Source organism: Chelonia mydas, chromosome 2, assembly GCF_015237465.2.
Source record: "Chelonia mydas isolate rCheMyd1 chromosome 2, rCheMyd1.pri.v2, whole genome shotgun sequence".
Taxonomy (NCBI): domain Eukaryota; kingdom Metazoa; phylum Chordata; order Testudines; family Cheloniidae; genus Chelonia; species Chelonia mydas.
The window spans coordinates 11,169,655-11,189,810 of NC_057850.1; the positions used below are offsets into that span (position 1 = coordinate 11,169,655).

At 42.0% G+C, this 20,156-nt stretch overlaps 1 protein-coding gene and 1 long non-coding RNA gene across 4 annotated transcripts in view; one reads left to right on the top strand and one right to left on the bottom strand.

Annotated features, from left to right (window-relative positions):
* TRAPPC9 (trafficking protein particle complex subunit 9) overlaps positions 1-12,604 on the top strand; it is an 806,968-nt gene extending 794,364 nt beyond the window's left edge. For all 3 annotated transcript variants that reach the window (XM_037891970.2, XM_043539044.1, XM_037891969.2), the window contains 2 exons: positions 5,094-5,317; positions 11,234-12,604. In XM_037891970.2, coding sequence (XP_037747898.1) covers positions 5,094-5,317; positions 11,234-11,413 — 404 coding nt within the window. In that variant the 3' untranslated portion in view covers positions 11,414-12,604. The remainder of the gene's footprint in view (positions 1-5,093; positions 5,318-11,233) is intronic.
* Positions 1,436-15,923, bottom strand: LOC119565543. Its single transcript, XR_005224231.2, has 3 exons — positions 15,797-15,923; positions 4,019-4,076; positions 1,436-3,612 (listed from the first exon to the last, which is right to left on the bottom strand). It is a non-coding gene; the product is annotated as an uncharacterized LOC119565543 (long non-coding RNA).
* Between the last annotated feature and the right edge of the window lie 4,233 nt (positions 15,924-20,156).

Sequence of the window (20,156 nt, forward strand, 5' to 3'; positions counted from 1 at the left end):
TATCTGTTAGACACTTGGTGGTGGCAGCAATAAGGTCCAGGGACAAAAGTAAAATAGTTTGTACCTTGGGGAAGTTTTAACCTAAGCTGGTAAAAATAAGCTTAGGAGGTCTTCATGCAGGTCCCCACATCTGTACCCTAGAGTTCAGAGTGGGGAAGGAACCTTGACATGGTGGCAGAGCGGTGGGATTAACTTGAAATCATTTGAGATTAATTTGAGATTTTTTGAACCAGAAGCACAGATTTTAAAAGGAAATATTTTTCTTTTCCTTTGAGCTGCTGGAAAGCAGGTTTTAAGCTGAAAGCAGAGTTTTTTTTTTCTCTGCTTGGGGGCCAGAGCAGAGACAAAAGGGGATTGTCTTTTGTGAGCTGGAGTTTTCTCTACCTAAAGGCAGGGTAGTTAACCTCCTGCAGGGAAATTCACAAGTCTTCAAGAGACCTGAAGTTGTTTTTTACCAAAGAGCAACTGGGGGGGTTTCTGTCTATTTGCCTGGAGACAAAGGTGTTAGTTTTGGGGGTTTTTTTAAGGATTTTGATTTTTTGAACAAGAAGCACAGATCTTAAAAAGGAAGGTTTTTTTTCCTTTGGGCTGCTGAAAAGCAGGTTTTCGGCTGAAAGCAGTTAGAGTTTGTTTTTTTCTCTGCTTTGGGGCCAGAGCAGAGACGAAAGGAAATAGTCTTTTGTGAGCTGGAGTTTTCTATACCTAAAGGCAGGGTCGTTAACCTCCTGCAGGGAAATTCATAAGTCTTCACAGACCTGAAGAAGTTTTTTTTTCCTAATAGCAACTAGAGGGGTTTTCTGCCTATTTACCTGGAGACAAAGGTGTTAGGTTTTTTTTTAAGGATTTTTCTGTAGGCTGACAATCACTCTCAGAGAACATAGGTATCTGGACAGCACAGCAAAATTTTACAAGCCAGGTTTTTTTTTGTTTGTTTTCTTTCTAACTCTCGGGTGTAAAGTTAGTTAAAAACAGAGAGGTTAGGATGACAGACTGCACTGTTCTACAGAAGCTGGAATTAGCCAGATTTGAGGCTGAGGAAAGACAAAAGGAACATGAAAGACGGGTAGAACTCAGACAGATGGAGATGGATGCACAAGCAGCCAAAGAAAAAGTAAAAGAATCACCTCTGTAAAATCAGGATGGTAAATACTTTACAGGGTAATTAGATTCAAAACATAGAGAATCCCTCTAGGCAAAACCTTAACTTACAAAAAGACACAAAAACAGGAATATCCATTCCATTGAGCACAGCTTATTTTCTCAGCCATTTAAACGAACAGAATCTAATGCACATCTAGCTAGATTACTTACTAAGTTCTAAGACTCCATTCCTTTCTGTTCCCGGCAAATGCATCACACACACAGACAGAGACTTTGTTTCTCCCCCCTCCAGCTTTTGAAAGTATCTTGTGTCCTCATTGGTCATTTTGGTCAGGTGCCAGCAAGGTTATCCTAGTTTCTTAACCCTTTACAGGTTAAAGGGTTTTTCCTCTGGCCAAGAGGGATTTTAAAGGTGTTTACCCTTCCCTTTATATTTATGACAAGCACGATTTAGATACTGCCACTGTCTGCTGTTTCATATGACTCAGAGCAAGCATGTATTGAAGCCAGTAATGATTCACTTGCAAAGCAGTGGTGTGAGCAATCGCAGCTTTTATATGCCATCTGTGTTAGTAAGCTGAATCCACAGAAAATGGACCCTATACACATGGCTTTTCCTCTGTCCATGGATTAAAATATGTAAGCGGATCCATATGGTATAGTAGGCGCTTTCTGAGTCAGGAAGGGCGTGAAACTGCATGTCAGATCAAGAGGCTTTCTCTGATGAAACATAATTGTTTCTAAACACTGCTTACTGTAGTATTCTACAGCACAGATGCACGTGTTTTGTCATTTGTCATGTTATTGAGATAGTTGGCTTTATAACTACAAATGTACAGCCTACTGCTGTGAGGACAGGAAATAATTAGTCCATCTACCGACAGGCAGACACACAACACTCCTCTCTTCTTTGTGTCTCTTTCTAAATCAATGTTTAGTGAACTGATTTTCAGGAATATCAAAGAAAACTGATTTGTTGGAGGTGGGTATAATTTCCTCACCTTCTTGTGGATTTAATATTTTCATTTAAAGATGTTGTGGAGCAATAGTCTGAACCGTTATTACACGATGGGGACAGCGAGCAAAAGTTTCATCCATAATTCCTGAAGTAGACCATGGAGTTGAAAACCTAATGGCAAATAGATGAGTAGCTTTAAAATAAAGACTTATGCACTTAGCTCGTTGAATATTTCTGAAGGTTCATGTGAGTCAGAGGCAGTCTTTGGGGCCAGGAAAGCTCACGGCTGCAAGGCCCCATGGTACGAAGCAACCAAAGTAAAGGGTAATTTTTTAAGAATGAAAGCACTTCCTCCGAGAGAGCCATGAAAACAAATAGAGCAGTTGGTCTCCACTTCTGCAGCAGGTGGCTGGAGAACCTTAAGTTTATATATATATACACACACATTTTTGTGTGAGAAATCAGTCAGTTAAGCTTGGAATATATCCCCAACGACCGTCTTGCTAGCCTACCCTGAAGTCCTTAGACAGTCCTATAGAACTGGGGGTCTCAAACTGGAGGGGGTGTGTGTGGAATATATTCTGTGGGTGTGTGAGAAGCTTTAGAGGGGAAAAAACTTACTGCGTGCATTCAGAGCTGGGCATCCGGAGAGCAGCAGCTGCAGGCCAGACACCCGGCTCTGAAGACAGCACCACTGCCAACTGCAGCATAGAAGTAAACGTGGCATGGAATGGCACTGCCTTCAGAGCTGGGCAGGGGGAGCGTGGTGGCTGCTGGCCGGGTGCCAAGCTCTGAAGGCAGCACCACCAGCAGCAGCAGAGAAGTAAGGGTGACAATGCCATACCACGCCACCCTTACTTCTGGGCAGCCATTGGTGGCATAAACTACTACAGACAAAACACCGGGGGGGATCAGATAGGTTTGAGAACCACTACTGTAGAAAGTAGTGTGATCGTGCTGTGCAAAAACCATTACATTTGAGTGCGGTGGTACAAAAATAGTTTCTCTCAAGCCCTCCCCAAAATGCTCAGGTTGATTGTGAAGTGTGTTCCTTCTAATCCCATAAACTGTACATCCTATTTGAAATGGAAATGTTTTGCTTAAATAGGCCTCATTTTCAACCGTACCACTGGAATGTTTCTAAAAAATGACATATATAACACCAGCAGTTTGGGAATTGGTGTCCGCGTCATGTCTGCTCTGACGGTTGTACCTCTTGTGTCGTGTATCTGCTCCTTGTGCTGTGACGTGGCAGCTGTGGCTGAAGGGAAGTTTAGAGATCACCGCCTTTGACTGATCAGCCTGTCGTTTGCTGAATGGATCTGTCAGAAAATGTTAATTTCTGAACTTGTGTCTTCGTTCTTGCTAGCTGTTTTCTTCGTCGGTGCATCAATGTTTGTTCAGTTTGCCAGGCTCAATGGGCATTACAGAAGCCTAGATCATATTCTGGTTCTGAGCCAACAATGCAAAAAATCAAAAACTCGCTCCTGTGAGAAATATTCTCTCTCCGAGCCGAGCATGTCTGAACGTTCCTGGAGAATAGGAAATAATATCTGTAAGAAAATAGGGCACGTTCTGATTAATACAACTCAAACCTTCTTTGGAGAAAAGTAACAATGCAAATCCCACAATGGCAGTAATATGGGAGGAGGTTGGAGTAATGGAACTGAACAGCCCCATGAATGTGAGATATCCTGAATGTATGTATCCACTCCGAATGGTCTCTCTCACATGTGCTCAAAGCTTTTCCCTGTCTCTGAACAAGAGCCTGTTGTGAAATAGAAATACTATAGTATCTACAGTGCATCAGAGATAAATTTAGTCTGTGAAGTACACTGATAATGCACAACTGGAAACCCTTTCAGAGTGGGGAATTATAGTAGCAATTTCATATTGTATAGGCAATGAATCATTTCACTGCTGTACAACCAAATAGGCAGTGTTACTGGGCACACTTACTTTGATTGCAGTTTGGCCCAGCAGAATCAGTTTAGAGGCATTATATTTACTGCTGTCTCTGTGAGAAAAAAGAAATAAATGAAAACTGTAAAGTAAAAAATAAGAATCTCAGAATGAAATAAAGTGCAATAAGTAGACAAGCTTTATTACCCCTGTAACATTTTGAAATCCCATTTTTTCTTATTGCTGGATATTAGTGTACTGTATGTGATAGAGATATATCACATTGCAAACCCCAACAGAGACTGCCCTGCTTTAAAAGGTCACCTTATTAACAGGGAGATTTATTTCTGGCTATGACACATGGACATGTGGGCATCCAGAACAGGATCTATCACCAGTTACAGTTTGTATTTAAGAATTGTGTATAGCACCCCTGCCCACTCCCCTAGCTGACTACCTGGTTCTTTTTGCTCAATACTTATGCATAAAGAGCAGGTGGAATTCAGCTCACATAGGGCCAGATTATGGTTTGCACTGCATGAGGGTGCAAGGAGCTGCCGCCTCCTCCACCTCTGCATAGGGCTAGTCTCTCCAAGCTCAAGGATGGCTCCAAATAGCACCACTGGCTGTGCTAACATCCCCGGAGGAGGCAGGGTGAGTATAAGTCTGTAGCTTTAGCACACCAGCCAGTAGAATGGGGTTGGCAGCTATTCACCCGGAAAGTATCTGTTGTTCTTTGTGTATGGAAAAATGTAACAAATGTTTTTACCTCTTATAGAGGTGGACAATTAGCCGCTGACAGGTAATAGGTCACAATGTTCAACTGGTCAATGGAAGTAATTCATGGGTTTCTTACTGGATGTCTCCTTCATTGTCATTAAAGACTCCATGGCATTTTTTGCAAGAGACAAGATGTAAACCCTAGGATCCTCGCTAAATTTTAATTTTCATAATTACATTATACCTGCTAGAATGCCTTCTGAGGTAGCTACACAGTGTATGTCTTTATTCCATAGCCTAAACTGCTGTGTATTGTTGCTGTGCATCTTTCAGGATTCTCATGGAGACCAATTTTAGTGCTGTTCCTACAGCAAAAGTCCTAAAAATGTGAAATTCATTTCTTGTATTGCAGATGTCTTGGTGGATGGAAAGGTCTGTGACTGTGATATTGTAGTAGACTGCAAAGTCGGGGACCCCATCGCATTGGAGGTGAAGCTGACCAACTGGAGCAAACACAGTGTGGGCCCGTTTGCTCTAACGGTGATCCCATACCAGGATTACCAAAATGGAGTGCACAACTACGAGCTCCATGATGCCATCACCTTTGTTGGATCCAACACCTTTTATATTGATTCAGTGAGTCCTTCTTTTTCATAGTCCACTCATCTGCATGACACATGCATTAAAATTGGTACTCCAAAACAGGATGCCAACGTATGCAGCTTTATATTAGTGAATTCTACTGGAGATGAGGGATTGACAGCCCTGGAGACTGAACTCTTTTATTTATTCATTCAAAAGGTATAGAATAGGCGGCAGCCATGCAAACTTCTCCATACTGGCCTAACAGAGTTTCTTAACCATGACCTAAAGGGGTCCACCCCAAAGGGGAATTCAGCTTCGTGCCTATTGAATCCTTGATCTTTCACTGATATTGCCAACAAGGGCTGTGAGTTTCATAAGTAGCTTGTGATTTTGGGAACTTCAGTATTTGGGTGCACACTTTAAAGAGGCCTGATTTTCCAAAAGTACTGATGGTGTCCCAGCTGGTGCCAATAGATGGTGTTGGGTTCTGTGATGTAGAAAATCATTTCCATGTAATGGTCTAGGGGATCACTAATTCCTCTGACACAGGCCACTCGAGTGTTAATAGCTTTTGGTCACTACCAAGCTGGCAAAATCTGAGTTAGTACCATTGATAAAAGGTTTGATACAATATTGCCAGTCCCCTGAGCCATTCAACCCCACCAGCATTTAGAGTTTAAAGAACTTTTTCTGCAAGGTAATGGCAATATCCTCCAGGCTGAACAAAGAAACTGCAAACAACTTTTAGTCAGGCTATGAGGAAACGCTACAGCCTGAAATAGAGAAAATGAGATAAACATTAAAGTCCAATAAGATGAGCATGTGCATTCAGTTGTCACTTAACACATTTATAAAGGCTGATCTCATCATTTTGATTTTTCAGTTTTTAAAAAAATCAGTGTTAAAACCAGGCAAAAAATGTTGAGTGTCCCTACTAAGAAGAGGTGATCTTTCTCTCAAGTTCACTTCTAGAGATTTCAAGTCAGAGAGATTTTTGTTCCTGAGGCAAAACACTGAAGATTATTTGAAGATACAAAAAATCAAAGAGGAGTGAAAAATAGAGGACAAATACTGAAAGATGTTGTCAGGAATGCTCTGATTCTGGTAGCATATTAAATAAACATGAAGAGAGAGTGAGTATATGGTCAGGTCTTTACTTAGGTCAGGTCTTAAGTTATCCAGTAAAATATGACTGTCAAAACTGAATATTTAAGTGAATCTGAGCTGGAGCGAAATTAAAGGTTAACCACTGGAGACTCAATGTGCATATGTTTTCAACTATACAACATATGCAGAAAATAGGTTTTTTTAAAGCTAGCGTGTACAGAATTTATCATCAGCCTGAATTTTAATGGATGCTAACGGTATTGTTTGCTGAATAATTTCAGTTTAAATGTGCCAACAGAAATCATCAAGAGAGGGATTTCTTGACCTGGGGCTATCATTCTGACAATGTTGATTTTGAATCAGAATTCCAGTACTTAGGTACCCAGTTGTGGAAGAGTCTTGCACATGAGGTTAGCAAGGGAGAAGGCAGAAGTCTGTGTAATATATTCTGCCTTGTGATTGGGTCTCCCATGAGGAGAGAAGCCAAGGGGTTATCTCCCCCGTGAATACCTGAGGTGCAATTTCAGCATTCCCCCTGCTGTTGTATTGTAAACACTATTGTACAATCCCTTATTAAGGTAATGGGGGGTTGTTTTTTTGTTAATTTGTCCAAATTCTAACTCAAAAAAGGCCAAGGGGAAAAATGTGAACTTTCTGAGACAAAAAGTATTCTATTGTGTGGTATTGGTATCAGGGCTTTTCCTACAGTAAATCCCAAAGATAACATATTGTCATACTTCCTCAGGGCTCCGAATACTGATCACAGAAGGAAATTTCCTCAGACAGTATATCTGATGTTATCAGAGTTTCTCTCATCCTCCCATATTGACTCATTAATCAATGGCAAAAAGTAAATTTCAGAAACCGGTACCTCGTTTTTGTATTTTGGGTATGGATACTGTGGGAAGAAATGAGTGCTACCCAGAATTATGATCAAGGTCCAAGCCAAACTTCAATAAGACCTTAGGTCAGAGATTGAAAGAGTTCAGTGAATCTGTATTATCTTTTTATAAACTGACTGATACATCAGACTAGATTCTCAACTGGTGTAAAGCAGCCAGTTTTTACTAGCAGAGTGTTGCCCATTATTACATTGACACAGAAATGGGTTGGTCATCAATGCTGAACTGAGTTTACCTTTCTGGACCAAACTGCTATCCTCTACCTTAACTTCTTACCAAGCCAGACTCCTAAAAGTTCACTCCTGGAAAATCTTTTTAGTTTTCAGACTACACTTGAATTTGTTTCTGGACATATCTGGAGCAGAGTGGGGTTAGACAGACACACAGACAAACGCACACATTTCATCGCATACTCTTTGTTATGCAGCACACAAAAAGTGTTTGAATTATTACTTTAAAAGACAAAACTTGTGATTTTTCATTTCACTCCATAAAGAATGGAGAATGGTCAGTTTCCCTTGGAGTTGAAAGTCCATGTTCACTTTTTCATTCTCTGTAATGAAGTTGTGTTTGGGTCCTTCAGTTTCGAACAATGCAGAGATTTATCTATATTAAAAAACAAACTGTTTTATTGGGTTTTTTAATCATTAAAACATTGCTATGGATTTTAAGTTATGCAAAATATTTCTTTTTGACACTTAACTTTTAGTCTGGGTTAAAACTACTTGACACTGTCCCTTTAAAACACAAAAGAAAGATGAGTTTATTAGTAATCAGCAAGATTGTGATACATATTACCAGATGTAGGAATTTGAGAAGTGAGATAACAGCCTAATTGATTAAAATACTTTTGCATTGATTGAGATTTCTTTTGGATGTATCTTGGCCACCTTAAACCTAACCACTTTAGTAATACTCCTCCAGCTCTTACCAATGTTTTATCTGATTAGTTGCTCAGACCAAGCTGATACTTGCCAAATTAAAAGCAAAAAAAAATCTAACTGCCCTGGAAATTTCTGTAACTATCAGCAATTCATGTTTCCTTGTGTTCTCTGTGATTACCAGTATTGTTTTCAGAGTGTGTATGTTTGAATGTGTTTTTAGTACATGGTTTAGGGCGGAGGTAGTCAATAAGCAGACTGAGGGCAAATTCAGACCACCAGACACTTTTGACTGGACTCCAGAATCTTTTTATTTACTTCTTATTATCATTATTATTATTTATTATTATTTTCTCTGGAGCCTGGACTGTGACTATACCTTGACCAAGAATTTGGACCTTGACAAAAAATTAATTGACTACCCCTGGACTAGGGGATTGGTAATGGGGAAAAAACATTTCATTGTGGTTGATAGTTATTTTGAATCAGCCAAGGAATAACGATCAACAACTCTTTGACAGCTCCTTGGAGTCCTGTGTGAAACAAGTGAGGAGCATCAGTGCAGTTTTACTTCAAATGTATACTCTTTGGGGCAGAGCCCATCTTTCATCTATCTGCACAGTGCATACCACAATGGAGGCTGAGTTCCTGACTGGGGCGTCTAAATATGACAGTAGTACAAATAAATACTATTAATAAGTTCATAGCCATCAAATATCTACTTCACAAAACCCACCAGTACAAATGTTGCCCTTAATAGCAAGGTGCCATGGACTGAATAGGACTGGAGACTGTATTTACACTCTGACCCCTAGATGACAGCAGGCAGCAAGGGCAAGTTGGCACTGTAGCTTGCCTGTGTTAGCTCAAATGTGTGGTTAAACAGAGTGTTGTGTTCTCACGTGCTGTCTATATTGCACCTTTCACAAACACTGTCAAAGTTCCTTCCCCACTCTGAACTCTAGCGTACAGATGTGGGGACCTGCATGCACGATCCCCTAAGCTTATTCTTACCAGCTTAGGTTAAAAACTTCCCCAAGGTACAAACTTTGCCTTGGCCTTGAACAGTATGCTGCCACCACCAAGCGTTTTAAACAAAGAGCAGGGAAAGAGCCCACTTGGAGACATCTTCCCCCAAAATATCCCCCCAAGCCCTACACCCTCTTTCCTGGGGAAGTCTTGATAATAATCCTCACCAATTGGTACAGGTGAACACAGACCCAAACCCTTGGATCTTACAAACAATGAAAAATCAATCAGGTTCTTAGAAGAAGAATTTTATTTAAAGAAAAGGTAAAAGAATCACCTCTGTAAAATCAGGATGGTAAATACTTTACAGGGTAATCAGATTCAAAACATAGAGAATTCCTTTAGGCAAAACCTTAAGTTACAAAAAGACACAAAAACAGGAATATACATTCCCTCCAGCACAGCTTATTTTACAAGCCATTAAACAAAAGAAAATCTAACGCATTTTCTAGCTAGATTACTTACTAACTTTACAGGAGTTGTAAGGCTGCATTCCTGATCTGTTCCTGGCAAAAGCATCACACAGACAGTCCAAACCCTTTGTCCCCCCCTTCTCCAGATTTGAAAGAATCTTGTCCCCTCATTGGCCATTTTGGGTCAGTTGCCAGCGGGGTTACCTTAGCTTCTTAACCCTTTGCAGGTGAAAGGATTTTGCCTCTGGCCAGGAGGGATTTTATAGCACTGTATACAGAAAGGTGTTTACCCTTCTCTTGATATTTATGACAAACACTAAGTTCACTTTAAAAGAAAAGTAATAAACAACAATGAAAAATATTTTTTTTTTACTTGAGCATTTGTTCAGGTCCCTGTTTCCTGGGTATTGTATTGGGAGTGGTAAGGATCACCATGCTTGGTGTTGCATCCTTTCCGTAACACTGCCTCTGCAGATCCCTCCCTAAATCATATGCCCTGTCACATGACTCCTACCGAATGGCTTTGCATAAGTCTGATCCTGCAAGATGCTGATAATCTTCCACCCCAAATTGACTTCAGCATGTCTTGGCAGCACTCTGCTTGCTGCAGAACAACATTCATTGGAAAGTAACCTTTCTTTCTGGACCTCACCATTCAGTTTCCTTCGACTTTTTGAAACAGAGGTGAAATTTGTGGAGACGTTTCAGTGACATCTGTTCAGTGTTTATGGCTCCAATTGAGCAAAGCATGTGACTAATACCAGCCCAGTTCAGCAAAGCACGTAGTTAATTTTAGGTATGTAAGAGGCCCCGCTTGCAGTCACTGTCACTATTCATGAGCTTAAATTTAAGCCTGGGCTTAAATGCTTTGCCGAGGAGGGATGGGATTAGTCACATAATTAAAGTTAAGCGCATATTTAAGTGCTTTGTTGAGTTACTGTTTTTGTGTGTGTGTGTTTGTGTATATAATTTGAATTGCTGTGTGATGAAAGGCTCTATATAAATGGTGAAATAATACTTCAATATACTATACTTAATTGGGTTGTGCTAATTTAGGATGGCTGTCTTACTGGGATGTCTCCCACTAAACTCATTTAGCCCAATGATGGTGAAGTGTGCTGCTTATTTGGACAATATTACCGTAAATGCTACTTCATGGGGATGAATTTAGCTATTGCCAAGTGGTTAAATGGTGTTTAGCGAGGTGTTTAATAGGTGTGAAATTCTAAGAACCAGTCTTTTAATATACAAGTTGCTAAATAAGGGTCAAGAGTTAGATTTTCCTGGGTGTTCAGGAAGCCTCTGATGGCTTCTGCCAAAGACAGCTACATTCTGGTAGATTCAAGCGATCTGTGTTCTAGTCAGACCTCTGCCAGAGACGTGCTGCAGGGCTTGGGGAAAACTCATTTAACTTCATTCTCATTACATCAGTGTCACCATCAGTAAAAAGGGGATAGCACATTTACTTCCTTAGGGTGGAGGTGAAGGGGGTTTGTGAGGTTTAGTTCACAAATATTTCTAGAGCACTTTGGGGTCCTTAGATGTAAAAGTTATAGAATGGCAAAGTATTACTATAATTTATTATTATTTACCACATTTGTTTTATTCAGCTAACTTCCACCCTTTCTTTTTCAGGTGAAACCAACCAAAAATTCTGTGTGCTTTGGAGCCCTGCTCTTTCTCTATACAGGCGATTTTTACCTGAACATCAAGTTTCACGAAGACAACTCCAGCAGGGAGCTTCCTCTTTCTTGGTTCTGCCTGCCCAGTGTTCACATTCGTGCTGTGGAGCCTGTGATCCAAACTAAACTGTAAATGTACCATATGATATTGGATTAGCCACGGTGCACAGAAACACTTGACATGTCCTCTGCTTGACCCCACTTCGTTTCTTTCCAACCCCAGACCACAGGCTTTCTTTAGAGGCACAGCTGAACACTTAGAATTGGCTGAAGTCATTTGGGCAGCTGCCTTTGCTTATGTGGAAAGGAGTGATGGAATATAATGTACTGGATTCCCTCCCCCTCCCCCCCCCCCCCCCCAAAAAAAGCCTTTGGTAGCCACTAACGGAAAAATTCAGCTCTTCCTGATAGCCATGCCTCCCCATTGATATCAGTGGATTTGCAGGGGTGTATGTGAAAGCTGAATTTAGCCATGAGCTTGAAGGCCTTAGCTCCAACCTGAACGATACCTAAGGATATATCGTCAGCACTTCAACAAGAGTTGTGTTTCTCCACTAAATTACCACCACCACGATACTGAACACACCGTTTGGGACCTGTTTTCTCAGTCAGTTTCTTCCTGTGCTTGTTCCTAAACCCTTTGTTTGCCGGGTGTATTGGTGTCTTTCTAACTCTGAATAAATGTCAGCCGTGCAATAGCAGAGCAGCTGTCTTTGTCTTTCCCACCAGATTCTAAGGAACGCAGCAGCAGTAGTGCCTTTTAATGTGTTACTTATTGCAGGAAATAGCAGTGCTGGTGTCTCTAGTTCTTGTTGTTAGAACAGGCATGACCCCCAAAGGAGCTCTCCGCCCCTCCTTGGTCACAGTGCAGTTACTTCCCTTTGTGCATCCGTAAACGAGACGAGAAGGAAGGCAAGACAGACAGAAATGTTTCTATTCCTGCCAGAAAGGAGAGAAGCCAAATATTTGCCTGCCTGTGGGTTAACCTATGAGGTCAGAGTGCCACAGGCCTATTTCATGGCAGTTGGGAGCCATTTCAAGCATTTGCAGACCCCTTAAAATGCCACCAAGTTGAATCTGCTGATAGTCTTTAAAGCTTTTCACAAGAAATTGTTTCCAAACGTGTACTAATCAGAATTAGACAGGCCAAGCTAGACTATGATAGTTTCTTCTTTTCTTTGTCGAATGAATAAAATAAAATGTTATGGAATAACTGCTGTAAGTTACTTCACTGTGGCTATCGCTGCCAAATGTACTGTAAATTTGCTTTATTGTGTTGTCTTTTACATAGAAGCTTTGAATAAAGAGACCGAGGCTTACCCTAGATGAAGCACTGAAGGTGTCTGATCTGTATGTGAATTTTTCTTTGCCGTGTGAGTCATGTTTATGTCTAAACATGCAAATAACCAAATGCGTATTTTATTCAGCTATGATAGCTATACAGCCCACTCCTACTGGCAAAATTCTCATTGTCTTCAGTGGAAACACAATCCTGCCCAGGCTCAACTGAATGATGAATACTGCAGTTTTTGAATGGCAATAATGCGAAAATATTCCCACTTGAACGGTAGTGTCTAAGCATAAAGGAACTTTTGCTTCAGGCTATAGTATCTACATTTCCAGTACATTCAAGAAGCAGTGATGCCTTTTGCTCTAAAATTTGTTTGTCACAAGACAGTCAACGTTCGCTTTTGAGTTGGAGGAAACATCTATCTAGAGCTTTAGAATTTCAGAGGGAAAGATCTCTGAAGTTCAAATGACTGTCTAAAAGGCTTATTTGGAACTACAAATTCTTCTGTCAGCTGCAAAGGGGTGCAGTGCCCTGTGACAGCAGAAATAGTTCCACAGCTTTGTACTGCTCTTCTTAGGGCAGGAAAGCCTGAGAGGGAAGAGCCTCTGAGTGACTCGAGCTTGGGACCCTCTTTACGTTGGCAGAGCTCCATCGAACAGAGCTGTGCAGTGGGGCCAAATTTACTGCATACCATCGCATGCCTATATGGGCGTTAAGGGAAGAACTGAGGAGAGCGGGAATTCAGTTTCTCCAGAAAGGCTTTGCTTTTCTTGCATGCGCCCATGCTGCATAATGTGATACAATAATATTACTGTACCACCACACTCTAAATTGAGATTAATTCAGTAATCCCCAAAAGATATTCTTTGTGCTACAGTCGCTGCTAGGAATAAAGCTAAGGCTTTATGAGGACCACATTTATGAGACAAAAATATTGATGGATTGCCGAGCTCTGAGACCATTAATGGAAGATTTTCTCTTTGAGTAGAGGATGTTGTACTGTGAAACCTGTTCTGCTGTGCAATCCTCTGTTATAATGACCAGGGAAACAGCACCCTTTTACCATTAAGGGGCTAAGCCAAAGACCATTGAAGTAATTGGAAACACTCCTGTCGAATTCAATGGGCTTTGACTCAAGCTCTAACAGCTGTCATTGTAATAAAAGAAAGCTGCATGTCTCTCAACCTTGGCTTCCAAAATGGCATTTTAATTTTGCAGTATGTGCTCACTAACATACGCTTTTATATATATATATATATATAAAAATACCCTGCCACTTGTTAACTTTGGCACTTCTAATGTCTTTCCCAACTTTCTTACACATTTACCTGTCAGGGTAAGAGAGCTGAAATGTCACACTGTAGTGTAGATTCTTAATGCTGAGGCTTACCTGTGACGAAAGTTAAGTGGTGGTGTTGTTTTGTGGGAATGTATTCAGAACGAGAATGCCGGAGCTCATTTTTTGAGTTTAAAATAGAAAATTACACCCGTCAGAATTGGTACATCCAGTGGTTCGAGTAAAGGACTGTGCTTATCTGATCTGCTGTCCTTTGCTGGAAACGCAAGCTGATTTTACTTCTCCTTGAAACATCCAGCTATTAATTCAAACATAATGAGCCAAACAGTGCTTTGTTACACAACTGTAAATCTGATATGACCACACTTAGTGATTTATCTTTGTCTTCTGAGGTAAATTTAGTGCTAATCAAAGGTGCCAGATTCACAGTGCTGTTCCTGTTTGTCTCTCCATAAAGCAGGTACCGCATGAACGGTAGCAGTCCAAGTTTCCTAACACTGCCTTGCCAATGCACCTTAACCCTAAATTGGAGGGAAGACCTTTAGAGGTGAGAGGTTCCTTCCATCTCCATACCCATTCCATCCTCAGCCTGTCAACCGAGACTGCTGAGTTGGCTGTTAAATAGTAGGGCCAGCCTGAGGGGGATTTTTGTGGTGGGGACGGATAGCTCTTCATTAGACAATATACTGAAACCATCAGCTCATTTCAGATAGGCTGCCAGGCAGCTGTCGGATGTCAATAACTTTGTCACTATGGCCCTGGTTCAGCAAGGTACTTAAGGACGTGCCTAACTCTAACCATGTGAGTAGTCCCATGGCCTTCAGTGGGAACACTCGGTTATTTAAAGTTAGGCGCCTTGTTGAACCAGCACCTAAATGTGTGGGCTGTATTTGAAACAGTGATCTTGGGGATAAAAGAGCACATGTCCCATTACTGAGCTCATGGGCCAGCCACTTCCCCTGACACCATTGGCTCCAAGTGAGAGGCAAACTTGCGGCCAAACCAGGGCTGCTCACTCTGCTGCTGTGGTGAGTCAGTCTTTTGACGCCTGAGTCCAGTGGCTTGCGCCCGCCCACCCCCAGAGTCTTAACAGGTGCTGCGGTGAGTCAATAGAGCCTGTCGTGTGTCAGCCCTCAGGCATTCAGCAACAACCTACCCCTGAGCAGAGCCTGGGCACGCGTGTGTCCACAACCCCAGCAGAGCTGCAGATCAGTCTGAGCAACAGCACTACCCCACCAGGAAACCTCGGGGTGCACCAGAATCCAGCGACTCCCAGCCTGCTCCTGCTCTGGCTCCTGCTCCTTGTCTAAGCCCTGTCCCAGTATCATCCTTGCCTTGCTCTAGCCTCGCTCCAGCCTCGTCACTGACCCACTCTAGCCTTGCCTCTGCCTCCTGATCTTCCCTCCCCCCCACCCCCAACTCTCAGGCTGACTATCCAGATTCAACCTTTGGCCTGTATCTGGACTCCAGCTTCAGTATCAACTTGGCTTGTCTGTGGACTCTGACCACCCTGCTTTGGACTCTGGCTACAGTTCTGATTCTGGTTTGGCTATGGATTCTGAGCTCCATTTTGACGCCAGTCTGTCCCCAGACCTCGATTCCAGAACCACTCTTGGCTCAGGCCCAACCCTATAACTAGCTGTAACACACACTTCAACCACTAGACCTGATTATCCGAGGCAGAACCTGACACTGTTTGTGATGGTGCCAGTAGTGATGGCCTTGCCATTTTTTATATTCTGAGGGTTAATTTTTTCATTCTCCAGGTGAAGGTGTCTTGTACCCCCTTCATGTACACACATCAGCCATAGTCATGAAGGTTTATGGGTGTAAAGCACATTAATAAATTTGGCTGGGAAATCAACTTATACCAAAAGGCTATGACCACAATTACATTAACTCCATGCTAGGAGGGATGCTGCCCCTACCTTGCCTAGCTGGGATTCCTTTTCTTGCAGTCATCCTGCTTCCTGGGCAAGCCTGAGAGCAGCTGGGTTGGTATTCATCTTTTGTCGGCTCTCCATGGTCCCATTCCCTGCAACACCCCAATCCCCAGGGCTGAAGTGAAAGACACAAAACAAAAACATAAAATTGTATTAAAATGGTTTACACTTTATAAAGTATTTATACCTGGAAACAAGACAAAGCATTAATAAATGATAGTTGTTATAAGCATGTTATAAACATAAGTAGTGTGTGCTACAGATGGTTATAAACACATTAATAGAGGGTGTTACTGATTGCAAGTAACAACTCTAGAGAGCAACAGGTCAATAACAATATAAAACACTTGATTTAAACAGCTATTAAGCATTTATGAATGGACCCTAAATATAAAGTGTGACCTTAAAAGTGTGAAACGTGGGACTTTATAAAATTTTTGTTTCTCCTGAAAAACCACAGAAAGACAAAAATCCCTTGTTAAATAGCAGCTGCATCATACCCCTCTGTCCTGATACACTTACTGTACTGGGGACTACCACAGCACCATCTCCCAGATGCTAGAGATGTGAAAAAAGAAATGCTGAAAGACACTTTAGTTAGAGGTTACACAGGAATTGTGCCCCGTGCTCCCAAACAAACCCTCCTAGCTCACTGTGACGTTTCAGCATCCACTCATTGCCCCCCCAGGGATTGCTATGTCCCACTGCAGTAGGAGGGGAAGGAGCAGATGAAGGAAAGTGAATGGGCTCTATGGAGGGGTCCAGACGGATACCAGGTCATGCCTTACATGGCTCTTGATTCTGGATGCTAGAGGGAAACATGAGAAAGAAGTCTAGTGCTGCTAAAAGCCAAGAACAGAACAACAGCAAAATTAAACTTACACAAATTATTGAGTCAATGAATGAAAATAATAACCTCCAGCCTCCATGAGCATTGACTTCCAGTGGCGATGATCCCCATCCTACTAGACCCTGGGTTTCTTGGGGCGTGGGTGATCAGGTAGAGGGTGTGGGGAGCTGCTGACTCCTGCCAGTGTCAGTGTGAAGGACATAGCAGTCACACCTCTGCCCATCATAACGCACACACAGCTCCCCATGCAGAACACAGCCATTCAAGGCAGGCAATGGAGCATACCAAAGAGAGCCCAGAGGCGTTATTGTAACAAGTGATGGGAGTAAATGCCGTATAGCTATGATTACTGTCCCCTTTTCTACACCTCAGCTTAACTCCTTGCTGAAGCACTCGCCAGAATTCTAGCTTTTCAGGACTTTTGGAGAGAAATACACAGAGTCTTTGTGTTGGCACTTACTCCTGCACAAACTGCACGCACAAAGGTACCAGACCAGAATAATAATGTAATCCACACACCATATAAGGCCGCATGTTATGCTGGGGGTTGAGTGAAACCTCACTGAAGCCGCTGGATGTAACTGGATACCTGTAAAAAGGAATTTAGCTCATTTATGGAATAAATAGGTGCCACCACCTAAAACACAGGTCACATGCAAGCCTGGTCAGCAAGGTGTGCTCTGTTTCACTGGGGGATAAATGCAGGCATTGGGTAGTGTTTGACAGAGCTCTGTGTGTGAGAGAGAGAAGCAGCAGAAACACGCAAAGAAGCCCCAGTGACACACTTATAGCATGATTGTTTGATACTGTCTCGCATGACCTTCTCATAAACAAAGGCAACCTAGCTGGAGCTACTATAAGGTGGGTGCGTAACGGGTCAGAAAATCATTCCCAGAAAACAGTTATCAGTGGTTCACAGTCAAGTTGGAAGGGCATATTGAGTGGGGTCCTGCAGGGATCAGTTCTGGGTCTGGTTCTGTTCAATATCTTCATCAATGATTTAGATAATAGCATAGAGAGTACACTTCTAAAGTTTGCTGATGATACCAAGCTGGGAGGGGTTGCAAGCTGTCAAGGTCCCTTCCCCACTCTGAACTCTAGGGTACAGATGTGGGGACCTGCATGAAAAACCCCCTAAGCTTATTTTTACCAGCTTAGGTTAAAACTTCCCCAAGGTACAAACTATTTTACCTTTTTCCCTTGGACTTTATTGCTGCCACCACCAAGCGTCTAACAAATATATAACAGGGAAAGAGACCGCTTGGAAACGTCTTTCCCCCCAATATCCCCCCAAGCCCTACACCCCCTTTCCTGGGGAAGGCTTGATAAAAATCCTCACCAATTTGCATAGGTGAACACAGACCCAAACCCTTGGATCTTAAGAACAATGAAAAAGCAATCAGGTTCTTAAAAGAAGAATTTTAATTGAAGAAAAAGTAAAAGAATCACCTCTGTAAAATCAGGATGGTAAATACCTTACAGGGTAATCAGATTCAAAACATAGAGAATCCCTCTAGGCAAAACCTTAAGTTACAAAAAGACACAAAAACAGGAATATACATTTCATCCAGCACAACTTATCAGCTATTTAAACAAAACAGAATCTAACGCATATCTAACTAGATTGCTTATTAATTCTTTACAGGAGTTCTGACCTGCATTCCTGCTCTGGTCCCGGCAAAAACAACACACAGACAGAGAGAACCCTTTGTTCCCCCCCTCCCCCCAGCTTTGAAAGTATCTTGTCTCCTCATAGGTCATTTTGCTCAGGTGCCAGCAAGGTTGTCTTAGCTTCTTAACCCTTTACAGGTGAAAGGGTTTTTCCTCTGGCCAGGAGGAATTTAAAGGTGTTTACCCTTCCCATTATATTTATGACACAAGCGCTTTGGAGGATAGGATTCAAATTCAAAATGATCTCGACAACTGGAGAAAGCGTCTGAAGTAAATAGGATGAAATTCATCAAGGACAAATGCAAAGTACAGTACTCCACTCAGGAAGGAACAATCAGTTGCATGCATACAAAATGGGAAATGACTGCCTAGGAAGGAGTACTGCGGAAAGGGATCTGGGGGTCATAGTAGATCACAATCTAAATATGAGTGAACAGTGTAACCCTGTTGCAAAAAAAGCAAACATTCTGGGATGTATTAGCAGGAGTGTTGTAAGCAAGGCACGAGAAGTAATTCTTCCACTCTACTCCATGCTGATTATGCCTCAACTGGAGTATTGTGTCCAGTTCTGGGCATCACATTTCAGGAAAGATGTGGACAAATTGGAGAAAGTCCGAAGAAGAGCAACAAAAATGATTAAAGGTCTAGACAACATGACCTACAAGGGAATATTGAAAAAAATGGATTGGTCTAGTCTGGAGACGAGAAGACTGAGAGGGGACACAACAGTTTTCAAGTACATAAAAGGTTGTTACAAGGGGGAGGGAGAAAAATTGTTCTCCTTAACCTCTGGGGGTAGGACAAGAAGCAATGAGCTTAAATTGCAGCAAGGGTGGTTTAGGTTGGACATTAGGAAAAACTTATTAACTATCAGGGTGGTTAAGCACTGGAATAAATTGCCTAGGGATGTTGTGGAATCCCCATCACTGGAGATTTTTAAGAGCAGGTTAGACAAACACCTGTCAGGGATGGTCTAGATAATACTTAGTCCTGCCAAGAGCGCAAAGGACTGGCCTAGATGAGCTCTGAAGGTCCCTTCCAGTCCTGTGATTCTATGAAAATGAGAAAAGCTGAGAGAGAGTGCGCGCTTTTGCACAGAGTGCTATCTGGAAAGAGGCTTGGAACTGTGAGCAAAGAAGCTTGTCCTGTTGTTTGATTCCTGCTATGTTCAGGGAAACAGGATTTTTGTGTATATTCTTTTGTAAATAAGATTGTGTCAAAGAAACATCTAGTTCAGTCAGCAATTTCTCATCCTAATGGAAACAATCCACTAGACTCCAAGTATTGGGTAATTGCCCGGGTCAAAAGGGATAACAAGTATTTGATTTAATTCCAAAGATGGCAAGCGAAGCAGTGGGGAGGTGGCAAGGATTTTTGCTGAAAGCATCTGTGGCTCTGCAACTGTGCAGAGAGCAGAGCAGGCCAACTCAGTTAAAAGGCTCCAGACTTATCCAGAAAAAGGGTGTGGTAATTACTAGAGCTTCAGTGAAGGACAGACAGTCTTGCTTCCAACCCAGACATCCACTGCCTGAGAACTGAGCCAATCAGATCTTGGGAAAGTGGGGAGGTTATAAATAAAAGAGTCAAAGACAGCTTTCTGTATGCAATGGCTGATCAACATAGAACCAAGAACTGTGTGCACTGTCAGGACTGGTTCTTAATATCTGTACCACTTTGGATACAGACTATAGAGTTCCTATTTTATCAGAAAATGAGGAGACCAGTCAACCATTAATCAAAGGACTAGAATGCTGTTCCGAATCCCAGACTTTATTTTGCTAACAAGTGTTTGGAAAAGGGCTGAGTGACACTGTAGGTCTGAAG